Genomic DNA, 18526 nt, shown 5'->3' with positions numbered 1-18526 from the left:
AGCAGCTTACCAGTACCTGAAGGGGCCTACAGGAAAGATGGAGAGGGACTGTTGATCAGGGAGTGTAGTGACAGGACAAGGGGTAATGGGTTTAAACTAAAAGAGGGTTAATTTAAATTAGATATTAGAAAGAAATTCTTCTCTGTGAGGGTGGTGAGGCACTGGAACAGGTTGCCCAGAGAAGCTGTGGATGCCCCATCCCTGGAAGTGTTCAAGGCCAGGTTGGATGGGGCTTTGGGCAACCTGGTCTAGTGGAGGGTGTCCCTGCCCATGGCAGGGGGGTTGGAACTAGATGATCTTTGAGGTCCCTTCCAACTCAAACCATTCTGTGATTCTGAAAGACTTCCATCAGTGGTACTGAGAAAGACAGTCTACATCAATAATCAACTATTTTCTTAATAATCTGTAAATGGTACCCATCATTACAAATACTTCTTTCTTTTACCAACTGTAAAATTAAACGTTTCTTTTCTGTGGAACCTTCAGAATAATTTTATCTGTGATAAACATACCCACCTGTCCATTAACAACCTAGAAATAACCCCTCCTTTCCTTTAAATTTAAACAATCTTGACTTAATATAACACTAGCAATGTAGTTGATATTGCTGCACTGGTGTAAGAATATGAAATCAAAAAACATTGCATACATCTAATGTTAAATTAGTATTTGTATAATTTAATCCAGTCAGGTATCAAAGCAGGCTGCACTGATATCAGTCTGCTTTGTGCCAGTGTAACATAACGTGTGTATTAGAGAGGGAGCAATGGTAACATGGCACTGAGAACAATTTCCAAATAAACACTGGCAGCTAAGACCTGAAATTAGTCATTTTGGCATTTCATATGTTGATGGATTCCACTATTTTCAGAAGAAAATATGAGCCACTATTCATCTTTTAAAACAAGCTTGTTTACACACACAATTCTGTTTCCTAAAACAGAGAGGAAGAAACAACAGATTAAAGCAACAGACAACAACACAAAAAATAGGTTTCAGTTACCAGAATTCAAACATAGACAAGTACTAATAGGAACTGGCCTTTTACAAGTTTCTTTAAAAAAACAAACCTTTCCAGTTTCTACAATTTTCCCTGTACATAGGCTAGTTAAGATGGCGTGCTATTGCCTCGTTACTTTCTTACATAGGTCTGAATGTGATAGCAGAACTTATTTCACTCATTTACTCTAATTCTCTTTTCTTCTAAGTTTATATTAGCAGATTCTAGCTGAATTGGAGTTCTCTGCAATTCTGAAGTGGCTACAGTATTTGCACAGCAGTACATGGAGCTTTGTTCTTGTCCCCACGCTCCCCTCAAAGTTTCATTACTGATACTGTGCTAGGACACATAGATGATGGCCTGCATTCAAAAAAAGTAGGCTGTGTATTTAAATTAATAGACACATCATTCATTTGAAATTTCTTTGGGGAAAGGAGATACACTATGGATTTTTTAGTTTGTTTTGGACAGGTTTAGGATTGTGGGTTGCTTCTTATTTTCCCCCCTAAATGTCATAGTGGTAGTTACCGTTGTGTTCTGCCAATGTGCCAGGACTAAGTGGGAAAATTATTCAGGTTAGTTTCAATCCAGATCAGTTAATCAAGTCCATTCACAACACACCAGCACAAACATTTGTGTCATCATCAAGGTGGTGCCCCATGGAAGCAGGTGGAGCTACTTCTTCAACTGATAGTGAAACTATTTGTGGAACTCTGTTAGCCATTTGTTTTTAAAAGGATCCATATAACTAAGGGAGAAAGACACAAGGTTAAAAAGTTTCTGAGATCACTCAGGCTCAGTTTCCCATACTGAGAAACTTCTATCTTCTTCAGATTTCTGAACATTTATTTTTTCTAATATTAAAAGCTGCCTGGTTTCTCACTTCAACAGTGTACAATTTTAACAGTTCATTTACAAACTCTTGCAAGATAAGTATATTTTTGTTAAAAAAATAAAAACTTGATTGTGACTATCCTTAATGACTGAAGCCCTTAAATACAAAAATATACACACCTTTTTTAAAAAAATAAATCTAGACTATTAGCGAATAACCCAGAAAATCTTGTTTCAATTATCAAGACCATCATGTCTAGTCCTCTTCTTAATGGGCTACTACTAAGGCAGAAAAGCCAAGTTGGCTCCATTAATAATAATTTTTATACATACATACCACTGAGAAGGCATGTCTGTCCTCTGCTGTGCCCACCTTTTTAAAAATAAGAGTCACTCTCTTTGTTGCACCTTCCTCCCTTCAGAAAATTATAGACTACCTGAAAAAAAGCTAAGCTAGCCTTAATTACTGCTGTATTTACTTCCACATTGCAGACCAGAGTTGTCTGACCCAAAGACCACACTCACCTATTTAGTAAGCTCATGTCTACAAAATCTCTTCTCTTTTTGCTTCTAGAAGTCATTCAGAAATGGATACTACATCCTACAGCATTTTAAAGTTTCCCTAATCCCCCAACTGCTCATGGATTTTAAACAGATGACTACAGAGCTTATCTGAAAAGACAGAAAGACAATCTAAAGGTCTTCACAAAGGAACCCACACCCTCAGGAACTTTAGTCTCAATCTGACAATTAAGTACCTAGTATCTTCAGAACTGTAGGACTATTTCACAGTCTTTTCAAGACAAAGCTATTACAAGGAAAGACTTGTAGGTACTGTAAAACTTAAACCAGGTATAAAAATTTTGTTTCAATAGCCAATAGCTTTGCAAGGTAGTGGTACTATCTTCATACATTTTGGCAACTAAATGTTACCTTAGTCACCATGTCATTTAACAGAAGATATGCATGCCTGCCTTTAATGCAACAGTTGAATTACAATTCTATCAGAATTTGTTTACATACTGATATTAACAGTAGCAGCTGAAATTATGGTAGCTAAAAAAAATTTTAAAATGGAAGAATATTTTTCAGTTTATTTAGCTTGTGTTTATTCCAACACATTTCCCTTTCTGTGCAAATTTGTCTTTGGAATACAAAGAATAAAACAAACCATTGTGAAACAAAAATACGGCAAGAAATTCAGGGCTAAGTGAATATCCCAAGTTACTTGGGAAAACAAAGCAAAATAGAAAATAGATTTCAAATTCATCATGGTTCCGTAAGTGGAAAATAGTTTTCATATACATAATAGCTCGATGTTTCCTAAGAATTCCCTAAGCTTTGGCAACAAGCAATTCCGATAGGCAAATACTATCGCACCTTTCCCTTAGACCTGAGCAGATCAATTCCCACAAGAGCCACTTGAATCAGTTGCTTCCTCGAGGAATCCAATTTTTTAAATTTCAAGGAAAAACTCCAGTGCATCAAGATCACTAGGGTCAGAAGAGATGTATGCATGTAGCTAAATGTTGTGGGGGAGAAGAAAATGTACATGTCTCTTCTAAGAGTACTGCAGCACACATCCTATATGTATATACACAAGTGCAGAGCACAGACCCATGAGCTAACTAGAAACAGGACAGCCACACCAGTGTGGCACTACCTTACAGCAAGTAGAGACAATTAGTAGCTGTCTACTGAAGCAGCATTTAAATCTAGTGAAACAAAGTCCTTATATCAACAAAATACAGTTTGTCAGCTTCACCGTCCATCATTTAGGTAAGAGGATGACCCTAATGTTTCAGGCCATTCCAGGCAGACAAAGTTGTGTCCCTGATTGACTCGGGTTTCTTGTCATTCCTTATTACCCTTTACAAAAAATCTAGCTATACACACCTCACTGTCCAAGGGAGTTCAAACACACAAAAAAATCGATTATGGAGTAGGGCTATGTCCATTTACTCACAGACCAGCATTTGCATAACGTGAATATAGGAATAAGACCAGATAATCAGAGTTGCATTATTTTAGATGAAAAGACCTCTTGCTTCTGCTTTACTACTCTTGCTCTACTGAAAGAATGGTAGTACTGAATTTCACCACAATATTTCTTAGCCTGTTCTGTCACACTGTGCCTAATCTAGTAATTAAGTCAAAACCAGCAAAATAATCTGCAACTTATGCTTAAAATAAACCTTGACAGTGCTCAGGATGAACGATGGTTTCCAAGATCACATCTGTAGTAGCAAGTGAAACAGCAGCAGCACTGGAGCCCACATGTGAGACTTCCATTCCCCACGCTATAACCATGGCATGCTTTTGGACAACCGCAGAACTTAACACTAGGGACAAGGCAGCTAGAGCACAGCAGGCTCCTGACACTGTCTGGTTACAGACTACAGTGGTATTTTACTTTTGTGGCTATTTTGCATACAATCAAAGACAAAGGAAAAAAAATGCTAGGATCCTCTCACGATCTGTATGTACCTTTCAGCATCAGTGACCCGACAATATTACTGCATCAAGCATGTCTGCTTTTTCCCTACCTCCTCCTTTCCATTTTAGAGGACAACTAACCCAACAGCAATAAGATTTCATATATTAGAAAATAAATCAAGACACAACAGTAGTAAAAGCAGTACCAGCTCCGCAATTCAGAAAATTACTTGGTGTATAAACCAAAGAACAATTACCATGTGCAAAGAAAGGAGTCCAATCACATGGTAAGCTCTTTTGATACCTATGCTCTAGAAATTGAGCTTGAAATCAAAATGTAACTCAATTGGACTAAAATGTGTATGACTTCTTCAATCCTGCTTTCTACACACTACAAAAACTCAAAACAGCTTACACATAATTCCATTCCTCTCCCCCCTCATATTCAGCATCCATTTTATGTAACTTGTTCATAAACACAAATAACTTCATTGTACATTGCTTGGTTTTGATTTAATTAAAAAGTACTTGGATTGCAAGTATACTGAAACCACCAATTTACATCTAAGTCTGAAAAACATACTGTGCATCTTCCCTCATAAATTTAGACAGTGTGATTTCAAAAAATGAATACTGTATTGCCAAACACACTTTCAACAATACAGTCTAACCAAAACATACCACACTATATAGAAAACTTAAAATGAACTCTACAGTTAGGCTCAACGTTGTCTCTGGCTTTCTGATTCAGTCAAGTAAGTCCTGCAATAGAGTCATATAAAATAAATCTAGGAGGTTTTTATATAATGAACACTGTCATACTTTGCAGAATTGGTTTTAAAGTTACATTTTCCATTTTTAATATGCTGAATTTTGGCAAAAATATTTTCACAGATAGAGGACAGTTGGGACTTCTGGCACTTGAGAAACACTGCAGGGCATACGTGGGAAAGAATACCGGTAATAGTTCTAAAAAAATGAAGAGCAGCGAAATAGTTTATTTTGACACTTAAATTGCCTTTCTTCAGAGGCAGCCAACCATTAAAGCAGATGAAGTGATTCGCACCCCATAATGCTACTGTTTCAGGCTTCTACATGTACAAACCATTCTTCATCATACTGTCCATATTTAGAGGTTTTCCTCATACTCTTAACAGTTAGAAATTATTTTCAAAACAGAGAGCTAGCTGGATGTCCACAATTAAAAGGATTTGTCAGTTGAGTGTTTTTCAGGAGATGCAGCTTGTATTAGCATATTTATTATTTCTTATATATTTATCATCTAATTCAAGATTAAAATATTCCTGAAACAGAACAAACGCTACGCGCATAGAAAACAGTGTTTCTGCTACCTTATAGGCTGCTAGATTCAAGTTTTGCCACCAGAATTTTCACAACCGGAGTTCTGCTGCTCCTCACCCTCACTGGCATAAACACCACCATTTCCAGAGTCAAGAAAACCCCTTCAATTCTGGGGAGATGAACAGTGGGGAAAACCATAGGGATGGGGATCAAGGAAAATAAATAAAAAATTAAATAAATAAAAAAGAAGAATATTTCATACAACTGAAGTAATTTATTCATAGTAATACTGAACAGTGAACTTGACAGCAATTAAAAAACCCAGGACTTTACAAAACTTTACAATTTAGTAATAGGAATACTTTTTAGCTTGAAAACGCAGTTATTTTTAGTTTTCCCTACCAGATCTATGGTTTAGTTCAGGTGCTTATAATACCAGCACGGATGCAACTCTAAAGTTTAACAAAATTACTAACTACTTTGTACTTGCAGAGAAAAAATTAAACATAGAATAATGTTTAAATTAGTAGCAGCAGCTGCAACACAATAATAAACCATCAGTACCTCCTTGCCACATGAGTCATTCAAGTAGTTGTTTTCTGTCACTCTTCATATGAAAGAATAAAAGAAAAAAGGGGGAGGGGTTGTACTTTACAATCCAGACTTATACATCCTAAAGAGGTCACTAAATTGGATAGGTCAAGAAATAAAAACTATGGCTTAATGCCTAAGTGGGCTGACTTTTACTGTTGGAGGAAGAGGTCCTGAAACGTTCACTAACAGAAACAGATTGTGCATGCATACAGCTGGCATTAGAAAGGTTTTCATTGTTTACTAATCAACAGCTTCCAACACGGTATTATTTCCTGCTCTTCTCTATTTCCTTGCACTATTAGAGGGAATAATTCTGTTCCTAAGGTGAGAGACTTCATGATTATTCTATCACAGAAGTTTAAAAAATCCACAAAAAAAGCATTCAGAAGTTAAGCACGGTTATAAAATTGTGGAAGAAGGGGCAGAAATAATAATAAGTAACCCTATAACATCTTGTATCTACTTACTACAGCTTATTCAAAATTACTTCAGCTGCACATATTATAAGTCTACCACAACATACACTTTCCAGTATACCAGATGGTGCTGAAAGTCATTCACGAATAAAAACCTGTGTCCTATACATACAACAAATGACAAGGCTTGTCTTCCTAATCTTGCACTCAACACAGCAGAGCTAAACTGAAAATTGAGACCAGAACAAACCAGTTTCAGAAACCACAGGGAAAACCAGTTTAAAACTAGTTTCCGTATGAAATAGAACATTTTCATAGCATAGGCAAGCCAAATGATTGCATACCCCTTGATCAAAACCTGTTCTATTATAGTTTGTAGAGCATAATCTCATTGAAGATATGTACATACACACTACAGTGAACTTATTGATGAATCATAGAATGGTTTGGGTTGGAAGGGACCTCAAAGATCATCTAGTTCCAACCCCCCTGCCATGGACAGGGACACCCTCCACTAGACCAGGTTGCCCAAAGCCCCATCCAACCTGGCCTTGAACACTTCCAGGGATGGGGCATCCACAGCTTCTCTGGGCAACTGGTTCCAGTGCCTCACCACCCTCATAGAGAAGATTTTTTTCCTAATATCTAATCTAAATCTACCGTCTTTTAGTTTAAAGCCATTACCCCTTGTCCTATCACTCCATGCCCTTGTAAACAGTCCTTTTCCAGCTTTCCTGTAGGCCCCTTTAGGTATTAGAAGGCTACTATAAGGTCCCCCTGGAGCTCGTCATCCAAGTTGTACAGTAGCAACAAACACAAGTAGATTGAGTTTTCCAAATTCACAGCTCATTCAATAAAAAGTAATTTCCAAGGAACATCCAAAAGTATTTCTCTGTATCTACACCATACTAGCATATATCTATGCTGTTGAGAGAGCAATGCTTGATATTTAATTAACAACTAAGCTACAGACTTTGGACAACTGCCTATACAGCAGTGACAGGCATGGACAAAGAACAATGATGCATTACAGCCTTTACATAGTAATCAAGACTTTAGTTAAACTTCAAATACCATTCAGAATAAAGTGTGGAACTTTAGCATTTTTTCCTTCTAGTTATTTATTTGGTAATAGTAACAGTCAACATGATTTGTTTTGAGATGAAAAAGAAAGAATAAAAAGAAAATTTGGTAAACATTATCTTTTCTTCTTTCATTGTGGTTCAAACCTTCTTTCATGTCTGTATGTGACCTCCTCTTCATGTCCTCCTGAAGAACAGTATAAAAAAATTCTTGTGTTTGGATGAGTCACCCAAACTTTATCCTGCTTTATGCAGGATCCTGTTATTCTGTACTTTAAATACAGACTAATAAAATCAGTACTCATGATTTAGAACAGTCAAGAGGCAATAAAGCAACCAGTTATCTGAATCCTCAAGATTCAGAATTAAATGCTTTGACATAAAGTTTCCTGGTGATTGCCCTTTTTATATCACATAAGTTCATTCTAAATATTAAATTCTTCTCCAGTACAGGGTTGGGTTTTTTTGTTGGTTTTGTTTGGTTTTGGTTTTTTTTTTTTTTAAAGTTCAGCTCCATTTCATATAGTTGGAAACAAAAGATTTGTCTGATGACATGCAGTACCAGCACTGGAATAGGGTTCAGACCCTCCTGCATGCCATCCTTTTTATTTATGCCTCTCTGCCTGTACCCTCTGAACAACACTGTCCTACTAACAAAAAAACAAATGATGACATGACTATGGCATTAAAGTAGCAATGCTGCACACTAACATCAAAACCCAATCCTCTCCATCTAGGCACACAGAAAACACAAAATACGTGATAGGTGACCATTTGCAAAAGATTTGACTTAGGTACATCATTCTACATAAAATTAATCAAAAACAGGCATAATGAAAAACCACTTGTATGTGGCACCCAGATTGTTTTTCTTCTCTTGTCTATCATCTTCCAGATCCTACAACAACTGAAGCAGAGACTGAACAGGAGGGATGTTTCACAAGCCAATGAAGAAATTTGCGTCTATACCTCCATGTGAAACAAAACAACTAAACTCCATGATATTTCACAGAAGAAAAAAAAAAAAAGGCCCCTCTCTCAATAGATGTAACCATAGCAGATGAACACAGAAAAAAAGAAAAAGTTAAGTCCATGCCACATAAGATTGAGACTATCCAACCCAGTGAAACTTGGACAAAATTCACAGAATCACAATTTTCCAAATATAGAACCTCTGCACATCAGGGGGTGGCCAAATCACCATTTTAAACATACTGTCTTAAAACATTGTTAGCAGGTAATTAATAAAATGTTTGAAAATAAGGATGCAAGCAACACTTCACCTGCACTAAAGAAGCTTAAAAGTTGCTGGCTGTGAAGATGCACTACTGCTGGCAATACGGGGAGCGTTTTGAAGTTTCACTACTGCAGCAAAAGCTTCACGCGCAGTAGGTATGGCTTTGGCTTCAACATTCTGTTTACATAGCAAAATACTCATTAAAATAAGTTTATTACTAGCAAAGGCTGCCAATATAAACATAGTATTCTTGTTCTTAACCAATGGGATGTACCAAGAAAGAAGTATTTTAAAGAAATTTGTTACCAGAAACATTTGGTGCTTTTCAGTGTAACAGTTCAGAAGAACCTTGGAGACAATGTAGCATCCCCCCCCCCCCAAAAAAACCCCCATCCTCACGGGTTATAAAAATATTTATCTTTTTTTTTTTTATATATTCTTTCATTAAGTAAAACTCTACTACCAAGTTTCAATCACTTTCATCCTTAAAATGCAAGGTCAGTTCCTCTGTGGCTGTGATACAATTCCAGGCATATTTTGTAGATCACACACTGGCAAGAAATCATCAACTGATAGCTGCAGAGATTAGTTACTGTGGTAGCATTTTTTTTCCCCCTTTTTAAATTAGGCAGCTTTTGTTATGGATTGCATTACTAGACAAATAGCCAAATGCTTTGGCATTGCTCTGCCATTCGTTGAAAACTGAAAATGTACTTTAAAAAAAAAGGTTTTAATCAGCATTTGCACACATTTCCCCAACTGACACTGAGGCCACTAATATTTGGAAAAGTGAAGAGTTCCTGAATTTTTATTTCACATAAAATATCATATAAAAATGCTTTAATCATAGCATGGAATAGAACCACTTATGTTCCATATAAAGCAGAAGAGAACTGTGCTAATTTGATAGTGTTGCTGTCTTTTTCCCCCTTAAGCTGTTACAGACTGAAGCACTCTGCAATCTGATCAACACAGGTGAAACATTGGGAGTGAACATTACTCTTGTGAATGCACACACAAAATCCACTTACATCTCATCTCAAGCTGAGCAAACTAGCTTTTTTCCTTTCTAAAACTATAAGTGAAATGCTTTAACCCTAGCATGGAATAGAACAGAATATAAGAACAGGTGAAACTGTCAGAAAATAGAACTGTCCTTTCCCACTTAACTATATTGCTATATATAAATCCATCACACAGGAACAATGAACAAAAGACAATTCTGTTTCTTTAAAGCTCATCTTTTTCAGCTCTGCAGTAGATGTTCTGAAATTACAGATCAAATATAGAAAATTTATAGAAAGAGGTAGAAGCTGAGAGAAATAACAGCACAAGAACTATAACAAACAAAAAACCCCCCTATTTCTTCAAGAACAGAGAATCATTTGGTCTTTTGACTACTTACTGGGTGATGAATTTCAGATCAGATCCTGCTAACTGCTACATTTTCAGCTATTCCTTGTGCTTGCTGGCTCAAATTAACACAACAGATTGTTCTTACTGATTCAAAATTATGTGGCAATAAATTTAGGAAAATGAGAGGACTTTCATATTAAATATGCAACTTTCATGTTAAATATGGAACACTTTGAAAGCTCATAAGGCCAAAATCCTGCAAAGGGATACATGCGTGTCAGCCATGATGACCTGGAGACCCTGTATTAATAGAGCTCAGCCTAGTGATCTGCTAAATTAATGCTCTTGGTATAAAGCTGGTATCTATCCAGTGGATGAGATTGCTGTGGACAGATGCATCTATCGAAAGGATCAGTCACAGCTGTATCTGCAATCCACTTTCCACTAGGAGCAAAATTCTAGGGTCTCAATGGGAAGGATCAACTTAAATGAACATCTATTCACGTTCAAACTAATATAAATGCATAGTGTACCTGTCAGCTTTACTTTAACGAAGAAAAAAATAGCAAATTAGTTTGAGTTTGGTTTATTTTTTTTAAGTTTTAAGGCATGTATATTCCAAGACACACATAAGCACTCTCCTGCTGAGCATCTCTCCATTTCTTAGTCCACCAAGAACACGTTCCCAGTGTAGCCCAGCACTACGCTCACAATTTCACTGCTGCACTGCCTAATTAACAATTTTAAGAAGCCCTTCCTTCTAAGGCTGACATGACCATAGCAGAGCAGGCCAAAAATACTCAACACTTTATATCTCTAGTGTAATATCAAGGTTTAACTTAAAACTAAAATCCTAAGGCTTGCACTGAACAACACCAAGGGCAGACACCGGTTCCTTTCACTAGACAACTGCATTTGACTGCAGCTCCAGCAAAAGGACCAGGCAGACAACTACAGGGAGGATGATAAGATTTATCAGAGCTGTTCGTCATCACCATAAAACTCTAAAGTTGAGTTCAGCATGTGCTGAAGTGATACAATTACACATGGCAAGGAAGTGGAAGCCTGGATTAGTTTTACACAGCCTACATTGACCTATCTGCTCTAGTTTTAGAACACATTAAGCGTTCAGTTAACACTCACCAACACATGCTTAAATAACGTGTATTTAAAACTATATAAAACAAATCAGTTAATACTGTAGATAGGGCATATATGCAAAAGAATAAATACAGAAATGTATTTGAGAAGCATTAAGCTCTTCTTAAATGTAGCTGTCAACTAGGAACTATTCTGTAGGAATGTATTTATAGAAGGGTTTCTTATAGGTCAAATAACATTTAGTGCTATCATCAATGTGTACATGCAGTACACATAAAAAGTCACTTCATTAAATTAGTAGATGACACAAACTGGCAGAAGAGCAAATAATAAGAATACAGTAGTTTTACGAAGTGATCTGCACAATCTAAATATAATACACAAACCAGGTTTTCATAACAACTAATGCAATGGAACACAACCAAAAAGAGTAAGAGACTGTATCGTAGAAAGCTGCGACAATAAAAAAGTTACTTATCTTAGCATAGGTAACCTAACACTGGCTTTCAACATGATAAAATGCGAAAAAGAGCACTCTGTGGATATCTAAAGGAGGATGCAAAAACCACTTCCCTTTGTAGATGTCTTTGCTGAAACCCACCATGGAACAGTGTACACAGTTCTACCATTCACGTCTTCATCTCTTTAACAGACCAAAACCAGAAGAAACGCACCAAATGCAGGCTACGCATCTGAACCATGCCAACAAGTAGAAAGTCCTCTATGATAGGTTTGTGGGTTTTTAAATTTAGCAGAAAAAAAGGACGGTGATAACCATGCCACACATTCCAATCTGCATTTTTAAAAATTCTACCTTCATAACTAACTACGAAGACAAACTAAATAGCGAGTTCTCCATCTCTTAATGCCTCTGAATTGAGACTGCACGTCTTTTTCAAAGATATATTTTAATCAAACATAAATTATTATGCTCAACACAAGCATAAATAGACAATGTTAAGGCATACAATATAGCAAAAATCACATTAGAAAATCTAATGGTCTCTCTTGAGCCACAAAGGGCGATGGGAGGAAAAGAATCAATCAATTTATTTGGCTTCATAGATTCTCCTGCTGAAGAAATGGATGTGGTCAGCCTTTCTGTGGTCAGGAAGGTACACAAAGAAAGTCTCTTCATTTAGAGCCACTGAATAAATTATCTCTTGATAGGCAGTGGAATTGGTATCTAGAGAAAGACAGCTTATTACCTCAGCTTTTCACATCTTTCAAATTTGCACCATGTGTTGTAGATTAACAGTTACTTTTTTGCTTTTTATGGCTTCCCAAAAATAAAACATGCATACAAAATGTGGAATAGCAGCTGTTTATGACTTTTTACAGTGTAAGGAAATTAATTCATTTTGAATTCCATTCCACATTTTTAGTTTTGGTTACGTTATTTTTGGAGGATGAAACAGTGGCATTCCAGCTAGTGTTTTTAAGACTTTTTCCCTGACTTTTAGTTTCTGTTGCTGTATTTCTACTTTTAACTAAAAACACATTTTCACTTATGATAATTTACACTGACCTGTTCAGTAAACAAGTAAATTTTGTGATTCAAATATGATGTTTTCATACTCAGACTACCTAGCAGAATGCCAATACAAAATTAATGTCAAATAGCATAAAGCAACAATACCAAAGGCCAAAAGAAAAAGCTTTTACATGAAATCCATCGCAAATTTCCTAAATAAGACTAACAAATAAATAAATAAGCCTGAAGTAGTTAATTATTTCATACATAGACATGTAGAATGCACAAGCTAGGAAATTTCATTGATTATCATTATATTTTACTTGCTGTTAATTTTTTAAAGAATACTGAGAGTGCAGAGAGCAAAGTGATGACCTTTACCATAAAAAATATGCCTTTACAATCCAGCTAACACTCTCCCATGGTTTGCTAATTTGTCCAATGTATTACATGAAATGGTCTACATTGTAAGCATACAAAACAAAACAAAAAAATAATCAAGTGCTAAGCAGCCCAGTCTCAATTTTGCAATTAGAATTTCTCTTCTGAAACATAAACAGGTTTTAGTATATCTAATCTATGTCCAAGGCAGGGAAGGCGAGAGAATAAAAGAAACACACTGCTGCGTATAAAAGCAGAGAGTGCGAAAAAGTCTACTGGGGTTAAGTATTAACCTGATGCATTTTTCACAACGACTGTACTATTTTTAACTGCTCTTTTTTGGCCACAGGTCAAAGTTTTCCTAGCAAAATACCAAAGTGAAAATGCTGGGAGCGAAGCCCAGAGGCAGCTCTCTTTGCTTTGGCCGAGGCGAAAACTTATCTGAATCCAGTTAGATATGTAGCAGTTTCCCACTCCCCTTCATTGACTACTATGGGTGTCATTATGCCTCTGAACGTCTATGAGAAGAGTAATACAGTACTAAAGCCTCAAGAAGAACATTTTTCAGATGTTATAGGAAATTCCTATATTCTCCACACAGCATAAGCATACATACTGTTCAGTCAGTTCCTGTATTTTTGGCCAAACAGAACTGAGTCATTTGAAAGCAGGAAAAAAAAAAAAAAAAAAAAAAAAAAGGGCTCAGTGTGCCTTGAGCAACTCTTGGAAGGACTGGGATTTTTTCCCCTCTTTTCTGTTCCTCTTAACTGGGACACGTTGGAAATCTTGGGACAGACTGGAAATATAAGGTTTGAAGACCTTATGTTTGAAGGTCTTGAAGTTCAGTAATAATAATAATAATAATAACAACTCCCTCTCACTGCTTTTCCAGGGTTTGGATGTTTTAAATGGGGAAATATAACTCCCTTCCCACTCCTTCCTGAGGGCATGGATTTCTTACTAAAGGAAATTATATTTTATACACTCACACAGAAAAATGTTGTTTGAAACAGGAGACAGACGAATCAATTTGCCCCAATGGAAAATAAACGTGACCCCAGAGGACCCCCCAGTTACATTTCTCCCTTAGGCGTGTCCTTTTCCTGACTTATTTCCACATCGCACAGCAAACTTCAACTCTACCAGAGGACGGTTTTACAGGGGGCTGAAGGGATGGGTACTGGGTGCCTGGCAGCACACACAAAGGCAGGTACTTTGGGAATGGACACGCTAGGATTACGAGGCACGAAAGTAAACAGTGTAAATGATGCTGGGAGAGAAAAAAAAAAGAAAAAAAAAAAAAAGGCGCTTTCCTCCCCAGGTCAGATCCTTCCAGACATTTCTCACTTTCCCCAAAATAAGCTGTACCTAAACGGAGAGCGCTCGCTCTCGGCGCAGTCTATCCACTCCCTCCCCCCGCCAAAACCAGCCCCCGGGGGGCGACGGCCCGCTCCCCGCCGCCCCCGCACCCGGCCGGCCCTCTCCTCAGGTGGCCGGGCGCCCCTCGACACCCTCGCCTGCGGCCCGGGCGGGGGCGTGGAGAGGCACCGCCCCCCCCAACCCCTGGGGAAGGAGCCTTCGTCCTCCCCCAGGAAAGCTCCTCCAGGACGCGGGAGCCCTTTCCTTCCTTCCTTCCTTCCCCCTCCCGCCCGCCCGCGGCGAGGGCAGCGCTCCCTTTGTTACCCCGCCAAGCGCTTCCCCCCGCGGCGCGGCCGGGCCCGGCCGCCCCCCCTCACCAGCAGGCTCTCCACGTTGACCGGGGAGCGCGGGTCGCGGATCATGGACTCCAGCTTCCTCTGGCGGCCCTCGAGCATCCCCGCCGCCGACTCCAGCGCCTCCGCCGTGAGGGGAGCCGCCGACATCTTCACCGGCGGCTGCTGGCTCATCCTCCGGCCCGCCTAGCGGCGGCGGGAGACCGTCCCCCGCTGCCGGGGAGGAGGGGACTGAGCGGGGCTGCCCGGCGGGCCGGCTCGGGGCCTAGCGCGGCGGAGAATCCGGGGGAAGGGCGGGGGCCGCGGCGGGCCGGGCCTGGGCACCGAGGCGGGAGCAGAGGGCAGCGCGCTGCCGTTGGCCGCCTCGCGGCCGCCCGGGCATGAAGGGCGCGGGGAAGCGGCCGCTGCTCCGCCCGGGCGCGGTGAGAAGGAGGGGAGAGGTGGGAGGGAGGGAGGAGTGGAGCGCTTCCCGCCGTGCCCCCGCCTCTCCCCCTGCTCGGGGCGTCCCTCAGCGGGCGCCGGCTCACTGTCCGCTCCCTGTCGCCGGCCGGGCCATCGCACCGGCCGAGCGCCTGCTCCGAGGGCGGAGGGAGGCGGGGAGGAAAGAGAGAAGCGGCTGCCGCGGAGTCGAACTCGCGCTGCGGCCCCCTCTCCTCCGCCTTTGCTGCTCGGGCGAGAGCTCCGATCTCCGCCGACCTCGCCTCGCCGCTCCCCCTCCGGGCCGCCCCTGCCGCTCACTCCATGGTGCGGCCGCCGCCCGCCCGCGGCGCGTTGCTGCTGCCGCTGCGCCCGCCCCTCGCCCGGCTCGGCCCGGCCCGAACTCCTCCTCCCGCGGCCCCGCGCCGCGGAGGCGGCCTCCCTTACCCACAAGGCCCTACTGCGAGCGGCGGCGCATAGCTCAGCGCTCACTCACCGCCTAACTATAACCCTGAGCTCAGCGCCCCGCGGCCGGGAGGGGAGGCCAGGGGCCGGGGCCGGGGCCGGGGCAGACCCGCCGTGCTAAGCCCGCCGTCCCGCCGCGGCAACAAGATGACCTTCCGCTTCGCCGACCCCCGAGGCAGCTGCTGCGGGCAAGGCCCGGCGGAGGGGACAGGCCTGGGCACAGCAGCCGGAGAGAGAAAGGGCTGTGTGGTAGCTGGGTGAATTTTGGCTGAGACCTCATCCTGCCCGTATAGCGTAAAGCACACACAAAAAAATAATTAGTAAACATTTGAGAAAGTGAGTGAGCAGCGTTTCAGGTAGAGCGGCAGTGCTCAGAGCATGTGCGAGAAGGAGGGTGGAGAGCTGGAAGGTGAGGAGCTATGCCAGGGAAGATGCAGACCTCCCTCATTCACCCAGAGGGAGACAGATCTCCACAGGCTGTGCCAGCCGTGCTTACGGGATGCTGTTTATCAGACCCAGGCTGTAGCGAGGAGAGTGCCATTGACGGCCCGAGTTGTGGCTGTGGGGATGGAGAAGGCGAGTTGGATGGCGGGGATGCTCCATGGGACGTGGTTGTGGCAGGCCAGAGATGTGGCCAGCATCACCGGACAGAGCGACAGAGACCATCTGCAGAGGTGGAGGGACCTTGGGGAGGAAAGGTTATCGGTTTTATTGTGTTGACTTTAGCTGATAGCTGCATGTCAGTGAGCTAATGTCAGAAAAATGGGCCAATAATTTATCTTGAAGAGGGGAGGGAGTCAGAAGTAAATATGTGAGTCACTTGCATGGTTGAGTGAGATCACTCTCTGTGATATTCTGGTTCAGGGCCCTGGCACTGAACAACCCCTGGACTAGAGGGAATGTCAGGTCTGAATATCAACCCAAACCCTGTAACTGGATTCTGGTTTACAGTGCACTGAATCAAAATCCCCGAACCTGACAGAAACACGCACGCGTATGTGAAGGTTTTGAAAAGTCAAATTGGGCATGACTTGTGACTCGCACTTCTCTCAGTGAACCACATTGGGTTTGTGAGTTTTCTAAAGGAATTGGTGAAACTCTGTTTAGGAGAGGCACTGTTTATTTATATCGTAGGACTCCTTCATCCCCAAAGCAGATTAGGATCTGCTTTACTGCAACACCAACAAAAAACCCACATAATTTGCTCGAGCGGTTTACTTTTACAATGAGATAAAAGAAGTAGGTGCAACACCTAGTAGGGTTGCTACTAGGATTAGGATGTGCGTACTAGTAGGATTGTGAAGCCTAGGATGTCAACCATTAAAAGCTATAAATTACCTAAAAGAAACATCATTTCTTCATGTACAGCTAATTTCTTGTAAGTGGCACAGCAGAAATGTTTGGAGTTTTTTAAGAAGGGATTTTAAATAGGTTTTGACAAGACATCAAATGTGGGGAATATCTCTCCAGTGATCAATAAGGAGCCCATCCTGGGTTTTGCTAGCGTCAACAGCAATTTTGGGGGTGGTTTCAATGGGCTTTGAGTTGAGCACCAGGTGATGTGAAGATCTACACTCTTTTTTCAGTTTCCCCTTGGCTATAGCAAGCTGCTTCTCCTCATTTTTCTTATCTATAAAATAAGCTTTGTAAAAACTAATCTTTACTTTATCTAGCTTATATGATTTAGTGACATTGTTCAGGGTGCTATTTAAACAAAAGTAACAAAGAAATTCTTAAATAAGCATAACAGCCCTTTTTGCATACAAAAAAAAGTGTGATTGTGACTTCAAAAGCAAGTGTGTAGAAACAGTACCTTCTTGAAATTCTTACCCAATAGATCTGTTCCCCCAGCCTTCAGGACATATCTCTTTACTGACGAAAGAAGTTTTACTCTGTTACAGGGACAAATTGACAATGACAGAGTCAGCTGAATTCCTTTGTACAATACAAATCCTCAACAAAATCAGCAGCAGAAGCTTTATTGCTGGTGATAAGTGATTAAGTGGCAAAAAGAGTACCCAGAAAGTCAGAGCCTTCCCTCAGTATTTGTGAAAAACAGTTTTAACATGTCCTAAAGGAAAAATAACACCACCTTTTGCGGTCTTTTTACAGTCCTACCTTTTCTACCTGTAGTAGCATATATTTCTTAGGATAACACCTATCCCTAACAATGACCCTCTAAGGAAGAATTTTTTTACTTGGTCTGCGTACACTAGTTTTGAGGTCCGATGCAGTGAATTATCATATGTTATTTACGGTATTTTTTAAGGCAAAGTCCAGCCTTCCAGTGTGCATGCTGCAGCTTTAAGCCGATGAGTCCACAGTTGGATCCTTCAATTCTCTCTCCACTCCCCGAAATGCCATTTAACTCCTTAGGTGTCCCGAGGCAGTCGGGAATTTCCTGTTGACCATTTTCAGAACTGGCTGCGTTTTTATGAGCAGATTTGTAAGAAGGTGGTAAACTGGGCTTACTGGTTAAAAGTCATCTGCTTGAGGTCATTCCTGTAGGGTATTCTGTAGGGATCAAGCCTTCTCAGGAAGAAGGGGTATTTGGCTCTGGACCTCAGGTATGCTTTCACTATTAGCTTTTGCAAAAGAAGAAAAAGAGGACAAACTACCCATCTGTGCATCTGTTTTAGGAGAAGGGGCTGCTATGTTTTCAGCACTTGCTGCTGGCTAGTTAGGGCTTTTCCTCTTAGGCTCCCACTCTGTAGGCATT

At 40.7% G+C, this 18526-nt stretch overlaps 1 protein-coding gene across 2 annotated transcripts in view; it reads right to left on the bottom strand.

The window, feature by feature from the left end:
• ROCK2 (Rho associated coiled-coil containing protein kinase 2) overlaps positions 1-15744 on the bottom strand; it is a 104002-nt gene extending 88258 nt beyond the window's left edge. For both annotated transcript variants that reach the window (XM_075750619.1, XM_075750620.1), the window contains exon 1: positions 14950-15744. In XM_075750619.1, the coding sequence (XP_075606734.1) occupies positions 14950-15099 (150 nt within the window). In that variant the 5' untranslated portion in view covers positions 15100-15744. The remainder of the gene's footprint in view (positions 1-14949) is intronic.
• Between the last annotated feature and the right edge of the window lie 2782 nt (positions 15745-18526).

This window comes from Balearica regulorum, chromosome 3 (genome assembly GCF_011004875.1).
Source record: "Balearica regulorum gibbericeps isolate bBalReg1 chromosome 3, bBalReg1.pri, whole genome shotgun sequence".
NCBI lineage: Eukaryota > Metazoa > Chordata > Aves > Gruiformes > Gruidae > Balearica > Balearica regulorum.
The sequence above is the reverse complement of the archived record's forward strand: the minus strand, read 5'-3'. Positions and strand labels throughout refer to the sequence as shown.